The following is a 21,257-nucleotide window of genomic DNA, read 5'->3' as shown; positions in this document are numbered from 1 at the left end:
AGAATTCAGACTTTGCAGTCAGAGGATAAAAGAAAAAGTAAAGATGTTTAGCTTACATGGAATAGAATAGTGTTGGTTACACTGTGCGTGTTTGTTAGGGAAACGGAAGGGCGTAAGAGGATCAGACGATACCTTCCACTCTCTTTCTAATGCCACCTGAGATACCAACCACAACAGGTCAGATTATAGCGATCATGTTTTTATATACTTACCAAGTGCACGTACCTTATGAAAAACCTGTTCATAATGCCTAAAATGTACCACAAACAACTTCCTTTTATAACCATAACGAGAACAAGACTGATTTAAAGATCACTGCACTTGTCCATTAAACCCTGCCTAGAGCTGATAAACTTACGTTTTTTCAACAAATTTTTTCCGTTCCATTAAGGAGATGAATGATAGACTTTCATTTCCCTTCCCACTTTCAGTTGCTCTCTTAACCCTCAACTAATGATGTATTTCTGTAACGTACCTTGTGAAATGAAGTCAGAGAGACCACTGATAGATTTTGTTCTGACAGACACAGGATAAACGATGAACTAATTAAGATTATGTGGACTGGTAACTCACAACATAGTGCCTGTATGATGTACTGTCCGAATAATTCGCAACGTAATTGGGGATAATTTTTAGCAGAGAGAGTATCATGCGCAAAGAGACGCAAGTTAGGAGGGTAGACGAAATTCATCTTTTGGAACCAGTGGCAAAATGTAATGCATTTCACCGTGACTATTTTCTTATTATCCAGTAGATTAGCACCTCACGACCTCAGGGCCAAGACAAATCCATGTACTCGGAATTCCAGAACGGATGTCCATTGCCTTTTCTCGGCCAAATGTTTGATATTAATTTAAACCTCAGTATAATTACTTCTGTATTTCTCTTTCAGGCACTTGGCACGCAATCCATTCATCTGTGACTGCAATTTGCGTTGGCTAGCGGAGTACCTTCATCGTAACCCCATAGAGACATCAGGAGCCCGCTGTGATACTCCAAAACGGATGCAGCGACGTCGTATTGAGGCTCTGAAGGATGAAAAATTCAAATGTAAGGGTAAGCAAAGTCACCCCAATTCATAGTACAGTGACGACTCATCCTTACTGCCAAGAACACTTGCTCATTTCCCACATTCCTCTTGCATTTCGGTATTAATGTACAAAGATATGCAGAACTGACTTCAGGCTTGCCTCATAACATTTATATGTAGAGTAGCTATCGTATTTATGTCTTCCTGTCTTTCTCTAAAGGTGGGGGCCACATAGCTTTATCATAACATCTTGTGTATTTTTCTAGTGGATGGTTAAAATTCTAACTCTATGCTTTTTCACCTGAAATTAAGACCTACATCAATAGGTCCAAAAATGTAGTTATTTTCTGACATGATTGACAGAATGCATTGATGCATCTTCACGTCCATTTATAGGAATTCAGTCACTACTCTATAATTCATTCCATAGAGATTTTATTTCCGCACACTGCAGGTGTTGTGATTCTCGTGTTTATCGAGTAACTGAGCCGAAAATTATAACGCATCCGTTTGAAAGGTTCGAGTCCCTAGGTATTTTGAGCTGTTTCAGCGTAGGTGAGAAGAACAGGATCACACATTAAGATATTATTTTCAAAGAAGCCAATAATATACGTCAAACGTTTGGAACTTGGGTAACGCAAAGGAAATATAAGCCAAACCGTAAGCCATGAACTTGTCACGGGTCATCTCACAGTGGAGGTTTCAGTAGTAGTGGTGTGTTGGAACTGTCTCATATTCTACACAACTCTACTGCGTGGTAGCAGAGGCTGGCAAGTACGTTGCCGGAAAAGGACTCAAGGAATGTGTTCAGTGGCACCAGGGTATAATATTTGCATACTGAAGGGTTGTTGTGCTAGTGATTCATTGTCACGAACATCGGCGATCAGATGGCGCTCAGGGGGTCTGTCCGTGCGCACTCAGTTTTGACTCTGCAGGCAGTAACTGTGCTGAGGTTAGAGATGAACAGTATTTGCCTAGGGTACAACCACGAGTACGTGCTCCTGTTGAACAACTGCAGCCATTTGAACGGGGTCACATTGTGGGCCTGCGGGAAGCTGGAAGGACGTACCGACCGATTGCTGCACATATTCGGCACCATGTATCGGTGGTGTGTCGCTCCTTTCAGCAGTGGTCTATGGAACATTTCCACGCCCGTAGACCAGGCTCCGAACGTCCACGCAGTACAGACGCACGCCAGGATCGACGCATTGTGTGAGCAGCGCTGGCCGACCTAACATCATGCAGGAACGAAATCCGATCACGTATTGCATCTGCTGTGTCACCAAGGACCATTGGGAACCGTCTTCTTGCAGCAGGATTACGATCATGTGTGCCTCTGGCCAGGCTACCACTGACACCACGACAGCGCCAAGCATGGCTACTCTGTTGTCGTGAAAGAGTCGACTGGAGAGGGGAATGGCGCTCTGTTGTCTTCAGTGACGGGAGCAGGTTATGTCTATATGCAAGTGATGGACGTAGACGGGTACGGCATAGAGCTGGCGAGCGCCCTATTCCAGTGTGCATTCGCCCATGACACCCAGGTCCCACCCCAGGCTTCATGGTGTGGGGGCCATCCGTTACAACTCGCAGGGTACATTACACAAACTGTTGTCCCCGTGCTACCGTCATTTCTTCGATAAGAAGGTGATGCGCTACTTCAGCAGGACAGTGCACCTCCACATACAGCTGCTGCGACGCAACGTGTTCTACGTGGCGTACAACAGCTGCTCTGACGAGCAAGATCACAGTATCTCTCGTCAATTGAACACGTATGGGACATGATGAAGCGGGAACTTACGCGTTCTCCAGAGACTGCAAGAACCGTTGCCGAATTGCATCAAACGGTGCAAGAAACTTGGGACAATCTATCGCAGGATGCCATTCGGTACCTTTATGATCGTTTGCATGCGCAAATACACGCCTGCTTTACCGCCAGAGGGGGGTGTATTGATGCTACTGTTTGGGTACCCTTTAGTGCGAAATGTATGTTTCATTTGGTCCGAATTTTTAATCATATACTCCTGCAATGATGAACTACCTGTCACATGGCTTGCGTAAAAAATGACATTGTCCTTGAGGACGTTGCCTGTTTTCCTTTTCGGCAGTGTATATATTGTTACTAACATAACAGCTCACTCTTTTTCTGTCCGGTCATTCCTACATTCATTATAATATTGATAACAATGATACGTTCATGGCGTGAAGTGTCGCTACAGAAACGTCCCTGCAACTTACCATGCGCAGAATGTTTGCAGAATCTGTACAGTAGGTCGCGAAATCGGCAATAATGACAAGACAGACAGTGATAAATATGAAGGCCAATACGCTCCGGAAGCACATTGTGGTGGGTAATTACTGTACGTGTTGGTAATGCATTATGCTAGGTGTTGAGTCCATATCATTACTGGAAAGATAGTATGAAACAGCGGGCGCTGATGCCACAGAGATCCTGCGTGCTGTTAAATATGATTTAATCTAAAAGTGTCTACAACGACCATCTGTTGACCTTTGAATGTCTTGAACTACGGACAAGGAGTCATATCGTCGGTGAGAAAGCAATACCGCGTATCTAACAATGCTCTTCCTATCAATTATTTCCATTAAGCCTGGTCATGCCTCCCAGCCACATATTGGTATGCACTCCATCAGAACAATTTTCATTTAGTTCATTTTACTATGTTGAATTTTAAAGGAAAATGAACCTCAAATACATCATATTCTAGGAATGCGTAAATACGTCATGCTAACATTAATTCCTACAATATGGTACGGTAATATATAGATATAACCAACTAACGAACTTAATTTTTTTTTTTGCTAGTGGCTTTACGTCGCTCCGACACAGATAGGTCTTATAGACGACGAAACGAACTTTAAAAACGAAAAAGAAGTAGGTGAGAACACCTTGGTGTGATATAACATTGACATCTTCAGAAGACTCATCCCATAAAATGTATGTGCGTACCATATGAGAAATAATTAAATCTAGTTCTAATCCGAATATGTAGGATGAAGTTTGTTTAACCGGTAGTGTGTGGTGTGTATGATCACAGGAGCACGTGAACACCATATTACTTCTGTGACATATTTAATAATTATTTTCCAAAACCAATATTTAAGTATCGTTTTGTGGATTCAGTTGTTAGTTTTAATTGTCTGTTTCCACTGTGCAAACATTCAAATATAGTGCTTCTGCCAGACGATCATAAGCCAGTGGCGACTACTAAGTTTGGCAGTTTGCGTAACTGGGATGTGTAGGGGCAATACTGCCTGTATGGGAATTCGGGGCACAGATTTTGTGTGAGCCTGGCCTGCAGAGGTACAAATTGTAATAAACCTCTAATAAGAGGGCGGCATTTGTCACGATTGCGGCCACGTGCTATATGACCAGACTTGAGAGTATGGCCAAAACTCCTGTTGTCTGCTGACTCTAGGAGCGTGTAATGTAGCCAAACTATGACCAAATACTGGTAGTTGCAGTAGATTTAGAGATATTTCAATTCATTCGTTGTAGGATTTTGCCTTTCAGCAACCAGATTTATTTTACTACACTTGGATATCAGGTAATTTTGTTTGTTCTTCATTGGTTAAGTTTTTAAAGGGTTGACGTTGTATATAATGCCAGGTACTGTTCCCAACCGCAACAGTTCTCCACCAAATATCTCACTGACACCACGAACCTACTGCGCTGACGTAGCAGGCGGAGAGGTAATACTCCCACGTGGCGCGTCCCAGGAGGCGGATAGTGGGATCGTAACCGGCTTGCCGGCGGACTTGAGCGAAATAAAAGAAGAATACACCCACGGTAACCCTTGCCTGTCGTATGAAGCGACTAAAAGGGGTGACCAAGGGATGGTCATATTAGAACCATAAGGCTACTTGTATTTAGTACTATCATGCGGGGAACACCATGGATCACTTTTAATTGCGAGTAGTACCACTATGTTAGGTCACAATAGGTTTGTGATTAGTAGCAACAGAGTGTGAATCAGGATGGGTTTTACAGTACCCGTGATTAGTGCCACTATATGAGCGGCACAGTGGGTCTGCGTTGCCTATGATTAGTACCACTATATGAGCGGCACAGTGGGTCTGCGTTGCCTATGATTAGTACCACTATATGAGCGGCACAGTGGGTCTGCGTTGCCTATGATTAGTACCACTATATGAGCGGCACAGTGGGTCTGCGTTGCCTATGATTAGTACCACAATATGAGCGGCACAGTGGGTCTGCGTTGCCTATGATTAGTACCACTATATGAGCGACACCGTGGGTCTGCGTTGCCTGTGATTAGTATCCGCTATGTGAGGAACACCACGGGATAGTACGAGTCCCTGTGATTAGTACACCTTTGTCAGGAACACCATATGTTTGCATTGACTGTAAGTGGCGCCGCAATGTGAGAATCACCATAGGTCTGCGTTACATGTGCGTATTACATTACCTGTGAGTAGTACTATTATGTGTGGAATACCACGATTCTACGCTACTTTTGGTTAGTACCGCAGCACGACAAATACCATGGTTCTACTTTACTAGCGATAAGTACCATTACGAGGGGCCAGTGACCTGGATTTTGGACCCTTTTAGACAATAAGCATCATCGATACAGGATTGTGCTTTAGGAACAGTCCCTTGGTCAGTAATACTATTGTTTTACGATAGTTTCTGGGAATGTTTTCAATCAATCACTACTGATCTGCATTTAGGGCAGTCACCCAGGTGGCCGATTCCCTATCTGTTGATTTCCTAGCCTTTTCTTTAATGATTGCAAAGAAATCGGAAATTTATCGAACATCTCCCTTGGTAAGCTATTCCAGTCCCTAACTCCCCTTCCTATAAACGAATATTTGCCCCAATTTGTCCTCTTGAATTCCAACTTTATCTTCGTATTGTGATCTTTCCAACATTTAAGGACACCACTCAAACTTATTCGTCTACTGATGTCATTCTACGCCACCTCTCCACTGACATCTCGGAACATACCACTTAGTCGAGCAGCTCGTCTCCTTTCTCCAAAGTCTTCCCAGTCCAAACTTTGCAACATTTTTGTAACGTTACTCTTTTGTCGGAAATCACCCAGAACAAATCGAGCTTCTTTTCTTTGGATTTTTTCCAGTTCTTGAATCAAGTATTCTTGGTGAGGGTCCCATACACTGAAACCATACTCTAGTCAGGCTCTTACCAGAGACCTATATTCCCTCTCCTTTACATCCTTATTACAACCCCTAATTACCCTCATAACCATGTGCAAAGATCTGTACCCTTTATTTACAATCATATTTATGTGATTACTCCAATGAAAATCTTTCCTTATATTAGCACCTAGGCACTTACAATGATCCCAAAAAGGAACTTTCACCCCATCAATGCAGTGTAGAAATTTGGTGGGATTGTGTATTGGTGAGCATTTTTAATTAATAAGAACTCCCGGTACCAGTTAAAAATCGCGAAGTAATTGTGTGTGTGTGTTTTTGTAGTATTATTTCTGCCAATGCGTGTGCATCGTTTGTATATTATAAATATTATTGAAGCATAGTTTACTTTTTCATGTTATTTGTTCTTTTCCTTAATACGTGTTCATGCGTGTAGCCTATAGAGATCGTGAATATCAATTAGTTATTGTTTTATTCATATTCCTGACATACTGAGTGAAGAAGTTTGTTAGCTTTGTTAGGATTTTTATTTTATAACTGTTAGGTTCTTCAGTCTTCTGAAACTAATTTTGAGTAAATAGATTTATAAACTGCTTGAAAAAGAAAACATAATATGGTAACAGAGTTATACCGTGAAAAAAATTAAAATAGAAAAGAAATGGCTTCAAATATCACAAAGAAAAGCATAATCAAAGGAGCATTAGTTTAAGGATGGAGGTAATTTCATCTGCTGTTTACTGTTCTGTCTGCTTTAAGCTAGTGTGTACACCCAGCTACTTTGTCCACGAGACGCCCCGGTGTTTAACTCTGCATATTGCAACAAACAATAATTTCTGCTAAACTGAACTGAATAGTTTCGTGACATTGATTCTGTCACGTATGGTAATTTATGCAACAATATACTGGCTTATAGGAGGAATAAAGTCGGACAGGGCAAGCGTACCACTTCATAAGTAGCAGGTAGTAAATAATCAAACATGTTTAATCCTCCTTGATGATGGCTGTGTTAGTTTACGTCATAAAATATTTAAATATATTTGTAAATAAAAGAGTCCATGCAATTACCTCTGGGAACACTATGCCTCTTATCGCTGTTCCCACGATCGTTCTGTTCCACGAATAGGCGCTATACCAATATTAGAACAGTAATATTCAAGAAGTAATTAACACATTCATAATTGCCAAATATTTTTTAGACTTCTTTTATCTTATTTTTTTCAATCGACTGCTTTCTTATGTCTGCCGGGCTGAGGGGCTCAGACGGTTGAGGCGCTGGCCTTCTGGCCCCAACTTGGTAGGTTCGATCATGGCTCAGTCCGGTGGTATTTGAAGATGCTCAAATACGTCAGCCTCGTGTCGGCAGATTTACTGGAACGTAAAAGAACTCCCGTGGTACTAATTTCCAGCAACTCAGCGTCTCCGAATACAGTAAAAAGTAGTTAGTGGGACGTAAAGACGTAAATCAAATCATATCAGTTAATTAATTCTCATGTCTGTGGGTGGAAATCGGGGGTGAATAGCGGTGCTTAATTTCTAAAATGTTTGGTACCGGAACGCATACCCACACATTTTGCCCACTTTTCAGCCAAACGCCCCGCCTCACCCCACCTCCATAAATAACAGTTTCGAGTTACGATATGTGAAAACTTGTGATAAAACTGTATGGAGCATGATTTCATGAACATACTTGTTCCAGGAACTTTTTATTGAGCAATTCCTTGAAAACACGATGCAAAAAAAGTCCCTGCGAGTTGTAGGGCGTATGTTCATAGGGATTTTTATATTGTTCTGGGTTGTATTATCCAACCTCGATTACTTCTCACGTGTTTGAGAACTCCCTATAATAATAATGGCGTATGGCCTCCGGAGAGGCCTGGTGCAGGTCTTTTTCTAGTAGACGGCCTATTAGGCGACCTGCATGTCTATGAAGATGAGGGTCCTACCTAGGGTGATTTCTAATGTTGAATATGCCACACACACCCAGCCCCCGAGCCACTGGAATTAACCAATTAAGGTTAAAATTCCCGACTCTGCCGGGAACCGAAGCCCAGTACGCTGACCATTCAGCCAACGAGTTGGACAGAATTCCCTGTGTATAAATATTATAGGAAATTCAATGAATGCAGAGTGATGAGATCTTCTTTCTTTCTTTCTTTCTTTCTTCTCGTATTGTGACACAAATGATGCGTGAATTCGTTGGTTTTAAGTAGGGAGGAGAGTTTAAAATGAATTACTGTATCTGTGATCTTAAAATATACTGTGCTTCTCTTATATCGTTTAATATTTACGTCTATATAGCCAACAAACTGATATTTTATATGATAAAACGGTTGACTACCCATCAGTGGCGGCTCATAAGTTTTGAGAATAGGGGTTAAATCAAAGGCAACAAAATATGCTATTCCGGTTTTAATCTAGCTGCTATCTTCCCTCAGAGCGAAATTCAAATTCCGTGTGTTGAAACCCGTCATGCTTTCATCTCATATATACGGTCCTAGTTGTGAATATACGCGTACACTCTTTCCCGTTAACCGTCTGCTTCTGCGTTAGAGAAAATGGGGGTTTTGGCTGGCCTAACTGTTCTATTTTGAACTGATCCTCCAGTGAAAGTTTAGTAAAATCGTTCTCCAGAAGAAACTTCTCGCTGTTCATTTCCTTTTATTAAGGTAGGTCATTTTCCAGAAGCATAAAACGTACACTTACGCTGTAAAATATCTGAATAAAATTATATTCACTCAACAGGTACAAATAACACAACACGTTAGGATGCATATTCGTACGTGAACCTGAATACTCTCTTCATTAACTATCAGACGCTCTGCTTACGGGCCGGGTCCGGGTGTCAGACTAACACAGTTGACCAGCGTCATGAACGATCAGAAAAGATCGGCTATTCGCTAGTTTAAATTTTAGCGGAAAAATCGGCTTCGGTTGCTTCCTCTCTACTTCAAACGCCCACACCTCGCCGCTTGCTTGCGTTTTGATAAGAAGGAAATGAGTAGCCCCGCAATTAGTGCTTTCCATCCGAAGTATTTATGGGGGAGGGCGTCTAAATTTTACTCTCTCTTGGACAATCATATCGGTTTTAAAAATTAAATTTCAATATTAATTTTATAAGAGGTTCAAACACAGAAACACACAAGACGAACCGCACCTGCAACCCATATCACCAAAACTCGTACGAATGATTATGAGATCCTCCAAGTTGACTATATCATACAGTGTTACAGTTCCAAGGTAAACAGCATTCGGTTAGTAGGTCTGTGGCATCTCAGAGGCTGATATACCAAACTATTTCAGTTTCTGTTTCATTTGTATCGTAACAACGAGCTAGAATGTAAAAGTAATTTTAACTCGTTTGTTTGTAAAGAGATATGTCATAATAACCAAAGGTATACTGTAATGGATTGGAACGTAACAGACCAAGTCCAAGTGATATTACTTTCACATGCAGATTGTCTTAGCGTATCAGAATAAGAGTTACAAATCTCGTGAGAGAAGATCAATAATAATGAATAACAAAGGACAGAATCATGTGACCTTGTAGCAAACAGGAATACAAAGGGCATTCAACATTTTACTGATATTTTCCCCTCCAGGTCTGTAACCTGGAATGATAGCGAGAAAAGATTAAAACATCTATAACCACGGCGATTGTTGAAAATTATTGTGGTCATTCTACCTGAGAAAATGCATACTCATTCCAGGAAAATTGTAGGATAGTGTTGTGTTTGAAATCCCAGAAGAATCTTCCCAAGTTTAGCTTAAAGAATTAAGCTACAAAAACTAATTGACTATCGCTATGAATATTACGGATTCACTTATGTTGTAATTCTATATTCAATATGAAACAACATTGTTCTACGATTAACTGTACAATGTTAAATCGTCGTGTATATGTTGCATCATACGTGCACCGTATCCTGGATTCGTATAGGCTTTCTGTGTAACAGCTATGGAGTGGAATTATATATAGTAAGATATTTTCAAATATGCATTCATGTGTGCACCTAACACTTCGGTTACACGTTCAAATAGAAATAAATGGGTGTTATTAAACAATTTATACCTTACTTTATCATAAGAACTAGCGGTTACCCGCGGCTTCGCTCGCTTCGATTTCGTAATTTGATAAAAGTACTCGGTACTGTACTAAGACATTATCTGAAAATCCCTAAAGTATAAAAACTCACCGAAAAATGTAGTTTCATTTACCCCCGAAATCCTTTGTAAATCACGTTTGAGGTATTGCCTTTTGGGGCCAAGACGACTGTGCGACGCAGAAATGTACATGTGAGAAACAGTCTTGTCTCAAGTCGAAAAAATACATGTTTCTTTATTTTTAAAGGAGATTCAAAATACCAATTTCCATGTCTATAAACATTTCATTTTTTGATATATAAGTATCCTCATAAAAATAATTCCACATACTTTTCAACTTCCTTGCACCCCCGTTAAGTGCCTTTTCCGAAAACAAAAATGTACCTGTTCCTGTATTTTTAAGGACATTACAACTACCAAGTTCATTGCCTCTAACATGTTAAGTTCTTAATATATACTGTAGATATACCGATAATCATTTTAAAAATTCACCCGCTTTTTCAATTCATTTCAGCCCCTTAAGTGGATTTTCCGAAAGCAAAACCATACGTGTTTCATTATTTTTAAAGGAGATTCCAAATACCAATTTTCACGTCTGTACATCTGTAACACCTTAAGTTTTTAGATATAAGTATTCTCATAAAAATAATTCAAATTCCTCTTCACTTCTTTATACCCCTCTCTCCCCCTTAAGAGGACTTTCCGAAAACAAAAAGTACGTGTTTCTTTATTTTGAAAGGAAATCCGAATACCAACTATAACGTTTGTGACAGCTTCAGTTTTTAAGGTATAAGTATACTCATGCACGGAATTCAACTCATTCTTTACTTATTTTCAAACCCCCTTAAGCCAATTTTCCAAAAGCAAAAAAAAAAAGTTCTTCTTTAGTTTTAAAGGAGATTCCAAATACCAATTTTCACGTCTGTAACATCGTTAGTTTTAGATATAAGTATCCTCATACAACGAAATCAACTAATGTTTCAATTCATTCATGCCCTCCCCCAGCAAGTGGTTTTTCCGAAGACAAAAGAATAGGTATTCCTTTACGTTGAAAGAAGATTCCAAATACAAATTTTCATGTCTGTAAGATCTTCCGTTTTTGAGATGTAAGTATCCTCATAAAAGGAATTCAACTCCTTTTTCAGCCGCCCCCACCCTCGCCCATTAATTTAATCACCTCCCCACTCAAAAATCCTTGCTTTCTTTATTGTTAAAGGATATTCCAAATACCAATTTTCACGTCTGTAACATGTTTAGTTTTTGAAATATAAGTATCCTCATAAAAATAATACAATTCATTTTTCACCCCACCACCCGCCGATTAACTTCATCTCCCCCCAAAATACGTGTTTCTTTATTTTCAAAGGAGATTCCTAATACCAATTTTCACGTCTGTAACCTTCAGTTTTACCGGGCGAGTTGTATTGTTGGGAGATCAGAAAAATGCACGTGCTCGTTGAGGAACGGGGCGAAGGGGTTTTCACCAGCAGAGCCAGTGACGCAATGGTTACCATAGCAACTCCGCTACTACCTAGACGACGTTATATTGTCTTCTACTGGCAGCTCTTCGCTCTTGTCGTTGTAATCCAGCAAACTGCGAAGTGTGAGTCAATGTTTTTGTGTAGCAGATAAGAGCAGATAAGAGCCGATCTGTCTGGGCAGAACAGGAAGTTCGTGCTTGCAGGCCACATTCCTCACTCTTGCATTCTTCTCATCTCTACACAGTACGTGCGGTTGGGGGGGGGGCGCAGCTGAGAGCATGCATCAGGGAGATAATAGGTTCGAATCCCACTGTCGGCAGCCCTGAATATGGTTTTCCGTGGTGTCCCATTTTCACACCAGGCAAATGCTGGGGCTGTACCTTAATTAAGGCCATGGCCACTTCCTTCCTATTCCTAGGCATTTCCTGTCCCATCGTCGCCATAAGACCTTTCTGTGTCGGAGCGACGTAAAGCAAATAGCAGAAAAAAACCTTCAGTTTTTGAGATATACGTTTCTCCATTAAAAAATTCAACGTTTTTCACTTCCTTTCTCATTCCCCCCTTAAGTGAATTTTCCGAAAACAAAAAGTACGTGTTTCTTTATTTATAAAGATCTTCCAAATACCATTTTTCACGGCTGTAACATCTTCAGTTTGGAGATATATTTATCCTCATAAAAAGAATTCAACTCCTCCTCCCCCTCCCAAGTTGATTTTCAACCCAATTTGCGTGATTCTAAAATATATTCCACTTGCCTGTTTTAACGTCAGTAATATCTTTAGATTTTGTAGATATAAGTACCCTCATACAAATAATTCAATTAATTTTTTTAATTCTTTCACCCCCTTATGTGTATTTTCCTAAGAAAAAGGTGTTTCTTTATTTTTAAAGCAGATTCCAAATACCAATTCTCGCTTCTGCAACATCTTTAGTTTTTGAGATATAAGCATCCTCATACGATGAATTCAACTCATTTTTCGATTCCTTCGCCCCTTTTTAGTTGGATTTTCCGAGAAGAAGGAAATACGTATTTCTTTATTTTTAAAGAAGACTCCAAACACCTACCAGTTCTCACGTCTGTAAAATCTTCAGTTTTTGATATATCACTATCCCAATAAAAAATTCAATCCCCTTTTCCGTCCTTTTATCCCCCTCCCTTATGTTGTTTCTTCCGAAAACAAAAAAAGATTAAAAATACCAATTTTCACATCTTTAACGTATTTTTGAGATGTTCTGTAGATATGCCCATTTTAAAAAGTCACCCCCCCCCTTTTCACTTTCCCTTAAGTGGATTTTCCAAAACAAATTATCTATGTTTCTTTACTTTTAGAGGAGATTCCAAGTACCAGTTTTCAACTCTCTAAAATGTTAAGTGTCTGATATATATTGTAGGCCTAGATTTTTTTTTCGAATTTACCTCGTTTGTCACTCCCGTTCACCCCCTATTCATTGGATTTTCAAAAACAAGAAATTAAGTGTTTCTTCAATTTTATAGGAGATTCCAAAATACCAATCTTCATGCCTGTAACATTTTCAGTTTGTGAGATATGAGTATCCTCATAAAAGGTAATCAACCAATTTTCCCCTTTTCATTTTTAAAGGAGATTCCAAATACCTATTTTTACTTCTGTGAACTTTTACATTTTTGGGGTATAGATATCCTCATTTAAAAATTACACCCCCCCCACCTTTTCACCTTCTTAGCGACGGAATACCCGAAAATCCTTCCTTAGCGAGCACCTACACCCTAATATAAATATATCCTCAAAATGCCATTTCTTTATGTCCAGTAGTTTTGGCTCGGCGATGATGAATCAGTCAGTCAGTCAGTGAGTCAGTCAGTCAGGACATGTTATTTTATATATAGAGATCACTGGCTAATGAACCGTACAGCAAGGATGTTAGGTGATGTTGACATCACCAGAAGAACAGTATTGGTTATGCAGAAGTTACATTACCGATTACCCTTTCGTGCCACAGTGAAGCTGTGAGTTCGAAGTTAAGAAACTTACTCTGGTATTGGATTCAAACTTCCTGCGATTGCATGGGTTGAAGGATACAACAATGGTCCAACATAGATGCAGTTCGCCTACGATCAGTATTGAGAAAATTATAAAGACTACGATGAAACACAAACAATAACTTCAAAATGCACATGTAGTAAATCTAATCCATGATGTAGAACGGTGAAATAGTGAAAAGAGGTTGAAGAAAAATTTAGATGTGAACTTACATAAATACAGATACTTTAGTTCCAACAACAAAGATTGAACAAGTAAAACAGGTAACCACTTTCAAAAGCGTAACTTATTTATAAGACTAGCATCACAGTGTTCTAGATTCAAGAAGTGAAGATTACTCCTGTCCACCTCTGTGATGTAGTGGTTAGTGTGATTGGCTGCCACCCCCGGAGGCACGCGTTCGATTCCCGGCTCTGCCATGAAATTTGAAAAGTGGTACGAGAACTGAAACGGTGTCTACTCAGCCTCGGGAGGTCAACTGAGTAGAGGTGGGTTCGATTCCCACCTCAGCCATCCTCCAAGTGGTTTTCCGTGGTTTTCCACTACTTCTCCAGGCAAATGCCGGGATGGTACCTAACTTCCCTCTTCCTTGTCTATCCCTTCCAATCTCCCCATCCCCGCAAGGCCTCTGTTCAGCATTCAGTTGACGGCGCCTGGGCGAGGTACTGGTCCTCCTCCCCAGTTGTATCCACGACGCGATGTCTGACGCTCCAGGACACTGCCCTTGAGGCGGTAGAAGTGGGCTCCATCGCTGAGTCCGAGGGGAAAAACCAACCCTGGAGGGTAAGCAGATTAAGAAAGAAGATTGCTCCTCATGCATACTAAGGCACAAATACCACAGACGATGCCTTGTCAGTATGAACTTACCGGGTGAGACAGCCGCGCCTGACGTGTCTGCGTTTAGACATCCCATCGAACGTCAGTGAGGTGATGGTCTAAAGCTACAGTCGCCTTTAAAACACTTACTGCGTCATCACTGCACGACTTTTGCAAAATCATGTATGCGGTAAGTATTTACACAATACATCACACTGCCATACGGTTATGTAAAATGTACGTGCCAATTATAAGCTTTCGGTTGGTTATAGAATTATCGCTAAAAGCGATGGCGTAGTGATGGAAAACGTGTGTCAGTTTGTGAAGCGGGACGTAGTTTTACACCAAGTAAGCTTTCTGATCAACTGGAGGCAAGTCACCGTAGTGTAGTAGACTAACCACAGATGTGTTAACGCGTGTGCGTTAGTAGGTGGGTTCGCATCCCACGAGCGATAAATATTTTATTCACATTTTAAACTTTGAGGATCAAACAAGAGGCCATTTGTGCCACATTCGACCAATAGCATGCAAGTTGAATGTGTAGTGGCCTGACACTTGGTGGAGCCTAGCAGTCCTGGTCATTTTTTCGCTATATATTCAGCAGCTGAGTATGTTGACATGCTCCTCATCTACGGCGAAGCAAGACAGAACGCACAGGAAGAACAGCGCCTGTACCAGGAAAGATTTCCACACAGACAACAACCAAACGCAAATACGTTTAGGAGGGTGGAGTGACGTTTGGGTATAACTTCGTCACATTGCCGAACAGGTCCTGTTAGAGAGGCACCAGTTACCAAACTGTTGAGATGGTTTTGGACACTTTTCGGGAGAATCCTCACACGAATACCCGGGAGGTAGCACAACAGGCCAACATCAGCCAGTCGTCTGTTGTAAGGATATTGCCTTCCAGTTTTTTCCTCCTATCACCTGCAACTACATCAAGAACTACACGCACGAGATTTCGAAATTCGTGTTGATTTCTGTGCGTGTATACTGACGCAAGTGGTACAAAATCCTTATGAGTATGAAAGTTATAAGACGTGATATGATATTGCATGAGATCACTTGCTTACGTATTTAGGATGTTACACAACAAAATCATTATATAGCTTCCTATTACCCGTAACATTCATATGCTAAGTAGTAATGTAGCACACCCAATTACAATAAAGTTGTTTTAAATGAATTACTATGTTGGAAACAGTAACTTCTGTGATAATAATTCAATTGGGAACGCATAAATATAGGAAACTTCTCTCTTGCATTAATCAAAACTAGATTTGAACAATGTGATACTTCGTTTTTGATGTTGCTGAATTCTTGTTTGAGAAAACACTGCTTTCAGTTCGCTTTCCTTATCTGGAGTTGTTGGTACACTAACAGCTCTAGCATCAGTCCAAAATCCAAGAAATTCTTCAATGAATTTTACCTAAACTTCATTGTTAGCTTTAATATGAAGACTAGAACAGTGTATTACAATAAATGATTTATAGATGAAGTTCCAATCCTTCCAATAGATGTATTTCCTTTAATTACACTTTTTAACGTACACTGAAATATATGGCTGTTAATAGAAATTCAAACTCATCAAGACTGTTTTATTCTTCTCTTTCACCTAAATCCTTGAATGCCAGTGGTTAAATACTCCTTTCCTTCATCCTAATAACAATAGAGTCCCACGGTACATGCTTGGGGTGCTTTGCTAATTTGTACTAACTATTAGAGCATAGTTTTTGTCTTTTCTTACTTTTACTGTGTTCAGTAATCCTCTTTTGCATGAATATAGTCTGTTTATCAATCGAGTAATACTTTTTTCATTAACGTTAGTATGCTCTAGAGTGGTGTACTTCTTGTCTACTAACATCATGTTCTCTTCACAGAAGGAAAGTACAAAATATACGAATTACACGTTTGTGTTCATGTATCCCTTACAGAAATATTTGAGAAGATATCTGTGTATTTTATATTTCTATACGCATTTTTATTGACAGTGACCTTTTCGAATTACTGAACTGTTTTGTGACCGTGCAAAATGTTTATTATGCAGCAGAATTCGAAATTTACTAATATTATGAGAACGAATTCCTGAAAAATTTACCACAGTTTGTTATGATCTCTGTGAAAAATCTGTGTCAGGAAATGCAAGGCACGTGCGGTGATTTTGAATTATGTCAGTTATTTTTGCGTGTTTGTGTTACATTGATGTTGAGGGCAGACAAATAACCGATACAGGTCTTCCTGGTAAACCAGAAGTACTGACATTCATAATAGTATTATTGATAATTAATATTTTTCTAGGTGACTATAGTGCTACCAATATTTATAACGAATTGAAAAAGAAATGAGCATGCTACAATAATTTTACTGAGGGGTTTGTGAAAAAAGGTCCACTTGAGTTGAAAACACTGTGGAATATTGCTAAAAACGAGACATTTAATTTCAGAACAGGTCCAAGTAATACGTACTTCGCGATCATTAACGAAGTAGACCGAGGTTTAAATCCCCATGAATCCCGTGTTAGATTGTTCATGTAAAATATAATTTGGTGTTGGGAAGAGCATCTGGCCTTAAACACCGTCCCAAAATTCAGCTTGAGCCGTGATGAGTACGGTGACCCTAGAAATACGTGGAATCGCTGAAGAAAGTTCAATCGATGGTATGATATTGTTTTAGGTTGAAGTACATTTAATTATTTATGTACTGACAGTTTTGTACAGCTCACTAAAGAGTGACGGATATAAAATCAAAAGGAAAAGTCAACAAATTTTCAGTATCCTGGTTCCCATAGCATCATAATGCCATCGCTACACAATATAACAAAATCTCTAAAAATAAATGTAGGTAACACATCATATTAATTTAATTTATTCCATTCAAGCAAATGTCATAATTTTACTGTATGTAAATTAATAAAATCCATTATTTCAGTAACTGTCACACATAGACACATAGACATAGAAGCGTGATGAAGCAATCACGGTCAATTTTAACGTGGGCTAAATGTACAGGTCATATGCGGTTTGATTGCAGATAATTAATAAGTAATGACACTGGGGTTAAACATGCGAAAGAGTACAAGGGCCATGAAGACGGTGGGAGATTCAGACATGAAATTCTTAGCGCTTGTGCTACTAAGATATGTTATAATAAAGACTCTATCACATACAGATGAATTAGTAGCTCGACGTCCATTATTATGCCATTTCTCAACATTTTTATAAGCTACTCCCAAACTATTTTTGGATTTTTCCCAACATCATGTGTATTTCATCAGGATCCGTCTGATCATGAAGTTATTCGGTCTTCGGTACGTTAGATAAAGGAGAATAGGGAGAAAACGTAAACATAACGGCCATAGAAGTTTGCAGATGTGATTCGTCAACAGCAAAATAGAATACATATGCGAGTCAATGAAGACCAGAATCCTATTTGGTATGGTTATGATGATATGCATTGAACTCAGGTCTAAGGTTACGATTAACCCTTTCAGCTGACGAGGGATTAAAATAATATGGGCTGGTGGTCACATGTGAAATAGAAAGGTCGGAACAAAATTTCCCAAACATGTTGCAGTTTTAAGACTTAACATTATCAGACGCAATTAACTTGTATGGGCCAAAGGAATAAAAAAAATGTTAGGCTGTCTGACAGAGGTTTGAGAATTCGCCAATCTAAAGGTAAAACCAGGCAAAAATGGGTGAATCCGTCCACACATACCAACGCAAACCGGTTTCCCTTCTTAGATCTAGGGATTCATCCGACATAAATGAAAATGAAAACCTACAACCTGTTCACCAGTCACTGACCGGGTAGGGATGTAATGAATGAACCATATATAGGCTATTAGTACGATGGGGTCGCCACTCCCAAAGTGATATATTAATGACTGATAGATGTTATGAAATGAGAATGGAGAGTGTCGCTGGAGTGAAAGATGACAGGGAAAACCGGAGTACCTGGAGAAAAATTTGTCCCGCCTCCGCTTTATCCAGCACAAATCTCACATGGAGTGACCGGGATTTGAACCACGGTATCCAGTGGTGAGAGACCGACGCGCTGCCGTCTGAGCCACGGAGGCTCTCATCCGACATAATGAATATAAAATACATCAATTCCGTGGGACGTATGGCTTGTGAAGAAGACAATAAACCAAACCGGGTATTCAGGCAAGGCTCATTAGTGGCACAAACCTTACATGCCTCAACTCCTTTATTGATTTCAACATGCGTTATTTTCCAAAATACAAAAATGTCTGATTTTGAATAATTTTGAATACTAATAGATGACGCCCAATAGGGGAGTCTTGATAGTATTTAAAGGCGACGGATACATACATTTTGAATTTATTGTCATTACATGATTTGCAACAAATGAACCATTTATCATAGCATATGGTATGATGACCTATCCCAAGGCAAACTAGACCAATATTAATATAATCTCTCAGTCTTCAGCTTGGTGTTTACCAGTATCTTGATATAGTAGATGGAAAATCAGATAGAATAGCGTACAACATTCTACATATAAACAAAGGCGAGGAAAATGAAGAGGATCATTACGATTAGGGTCAACAGATGTTTCGCCAGGCATGTGACTCAAATTATCAGCAATCAATTTTTCGGCCCCTTAATATGGCGAAAATGAAAACTAAATGTCGAGTGACTGTACTGGTTCTACTTGATTTTTCTTCTGCTTTGGATACCGTTGCTCATCAACTGCTACTTTCGAAATTGGATTCATTAAACTTCAGCAAGACGGCCATAAACTTTTAATTTCGTATCTCAAAAATCACACTGTAAATAAAAACAGATCTGAGTGGCTTAACAAACCCCTCGGCGTCCCACAAGGGTCTGTACTTGGACCATTGCTATTTTCAATGTACATAAACGGTGTTGCCAAATCGATTATACACTGAAAGTATCATCTTTATGCTGATAACTTTCAGATCTACTACCACGCAAGAACAGATAAATTTCAGAGTGCTGTACGACAAGTTAACGCAGATTTAAATCTTATAAATAATTTTGCATCGAGTAACAACCTCAAAATTAATCCTCTTAAAACGCAAGCAGTAATCATCGGCAGTTCGAAAAACTCACACATCTTGAAGCAATACGATATTCCTCCTGTAGCTGTAAACTATGCAACAGTTATGAATCTTGGTGTGGCTATAAGCGAAACATTAAGCTCGTCGCAACATGTGACAAATTTGTGCAAAAAGATACATCAAAGCCTGCATCTCCTGAAGCGGTTTCAAAATATATTCCATTGGTCCCTGAAAATAAAGCTCATTCAGTCACTTTCGTTCTAATTCTCTAACACTGCGATGCAGTGTTCACTGATATCAATAATGAGCAAGGCATGAGACTGCAACGTACCCAAACTGAATGTATCAGGTATGCATTCGACATACGTCCATATGCCCACGTATCGCCCTCTTATAGAGAGTTATCTTGGTTACGACTGAATGACAGACGTAGACTCCATGCGACTACTTTGGCTTATCAAGTGCTTCCTGAAAACACTTCTCCTTAAATATCCACCAGATTTCGCTACCTTAGTTCACTACACCTGTTCAGTACCCGGTCAGGATGCACGCTAGAAATTCCTGTACATCGAACCGCAACCCACAACAGATCGTTCACGATCACTGCTACGAGCTGGTGGAATGAACTCGCCAATGATATCAGGGACGCTAAATCTAAGACAAACTTTAAAATCCTCTGCCAGCATCATCTTAAAGCACTTCCAGTCTTTCTTGATTGTGAAAGGGATGCATGAATAAGAGTGAATATGATTGTTTATTGTAACGTGTTGCAGTTTATAATTTATATTTTACTTATTTTAGTTTAGTTCTTGATACTTTGGCTAGTTTTGTTTATACTTTAAGTTTTAAAGATTTAATAGTTTAAATTAAGTCATTTCAGTTGCTGTACCGTTAGTATATATAGCTTTAATAATAATAATAATAATAATAATCCCGAGCTGGATAGCTGCAGTCGCTTAAGTGCGGCCAGTATCCAGTATTCGGTAGATAGTGCGTTCTAGCCCCACTGTCGGCAGCCCTGAAAATGATTTTCCGTGGTTTCCCACTTTGACGCCAGGCAAATGCTGGGGCTGTACCTTAATTACGGCCACGGCCGCTTCCTTCACATTCCTAGCCATTTCCTGTCCCATCGTTGCCATAAGACCTATCTGTGTCGGTGCGACGTAAAGCAACTTGCAAACTAATAATAATAATAATAATAATAATAATAATAATAATAATAATAATAATAATAATAATAATAGCCCAAATTGTCAGTCGACCGCTGGTACGTCGAGGTCTACTGAGGAACAAACTCAGAGCTAGAATATCCGTTTCCAGTTCAAAATGACCACGTTCGATACATATTCTAAATTTTTCTAGAGTGAAAGTGACCGCTAAACATCCGAGTTCATAAGTGGAATACTTAGATTGCAATGAGGATAGGGATCGAGAGGCATAAGTGACGGGCGTCTACCAAATTCAGTTTCTTATAGTAATACACCTGCAACTGCGGAAGGAGATGCATCTTGGAAAATCAGGAATAGCGAGTATAAGGGCATTAAACAGAGCAGATTTGAGCTTTTCGAAAGCTTCTTGTTGTGGTTTGTCCCATACTAATTTTA

The 21,257-nt window shown here is 39.6% G+C and overlaps 1 protein-coding gene across 1 annotated transcript in view; it reads left to right on the top strand.

Annotated features, from left to right (window-relative positions):
- sli (slit guidance ligand) overlaps positions 1–21,257 on the top strand; it is a 1,279,943-nt gene that overhangs the window by 1,034,875 nt on the left and 223,811 nt on the right. Inside the window, exon 13 of the mRNA XM_067140837.2 lies at positions 893–1,050. Coding sequence (XP_066996938.1) covers positions 893–1,050 — 158 coding nt within the window. The remainder of the gene's footprint in view (positions 1–892; positions 1,051–21,257) is intronic.

Source organism: Anabrus simplex, chromosome 2, assembly GCF_040414725.1.
Source record: "Anabrus simplex isolate iqAnaSimp1 chromosome 2, ASM4041472v1, whole genome shotgun sequence".
Lineage (NCBI taxonomy): Eukaryota > Metazoa > Arthropoda > Insecta > Orthoptera > Tettigoniidae > Anabrus > Anabrus simplex.
The sequence above is the reverse complement of the archived record's forward strand: the minus strand, read 5'-3'. Positions and strand labels throughout refer to the sequence as shown.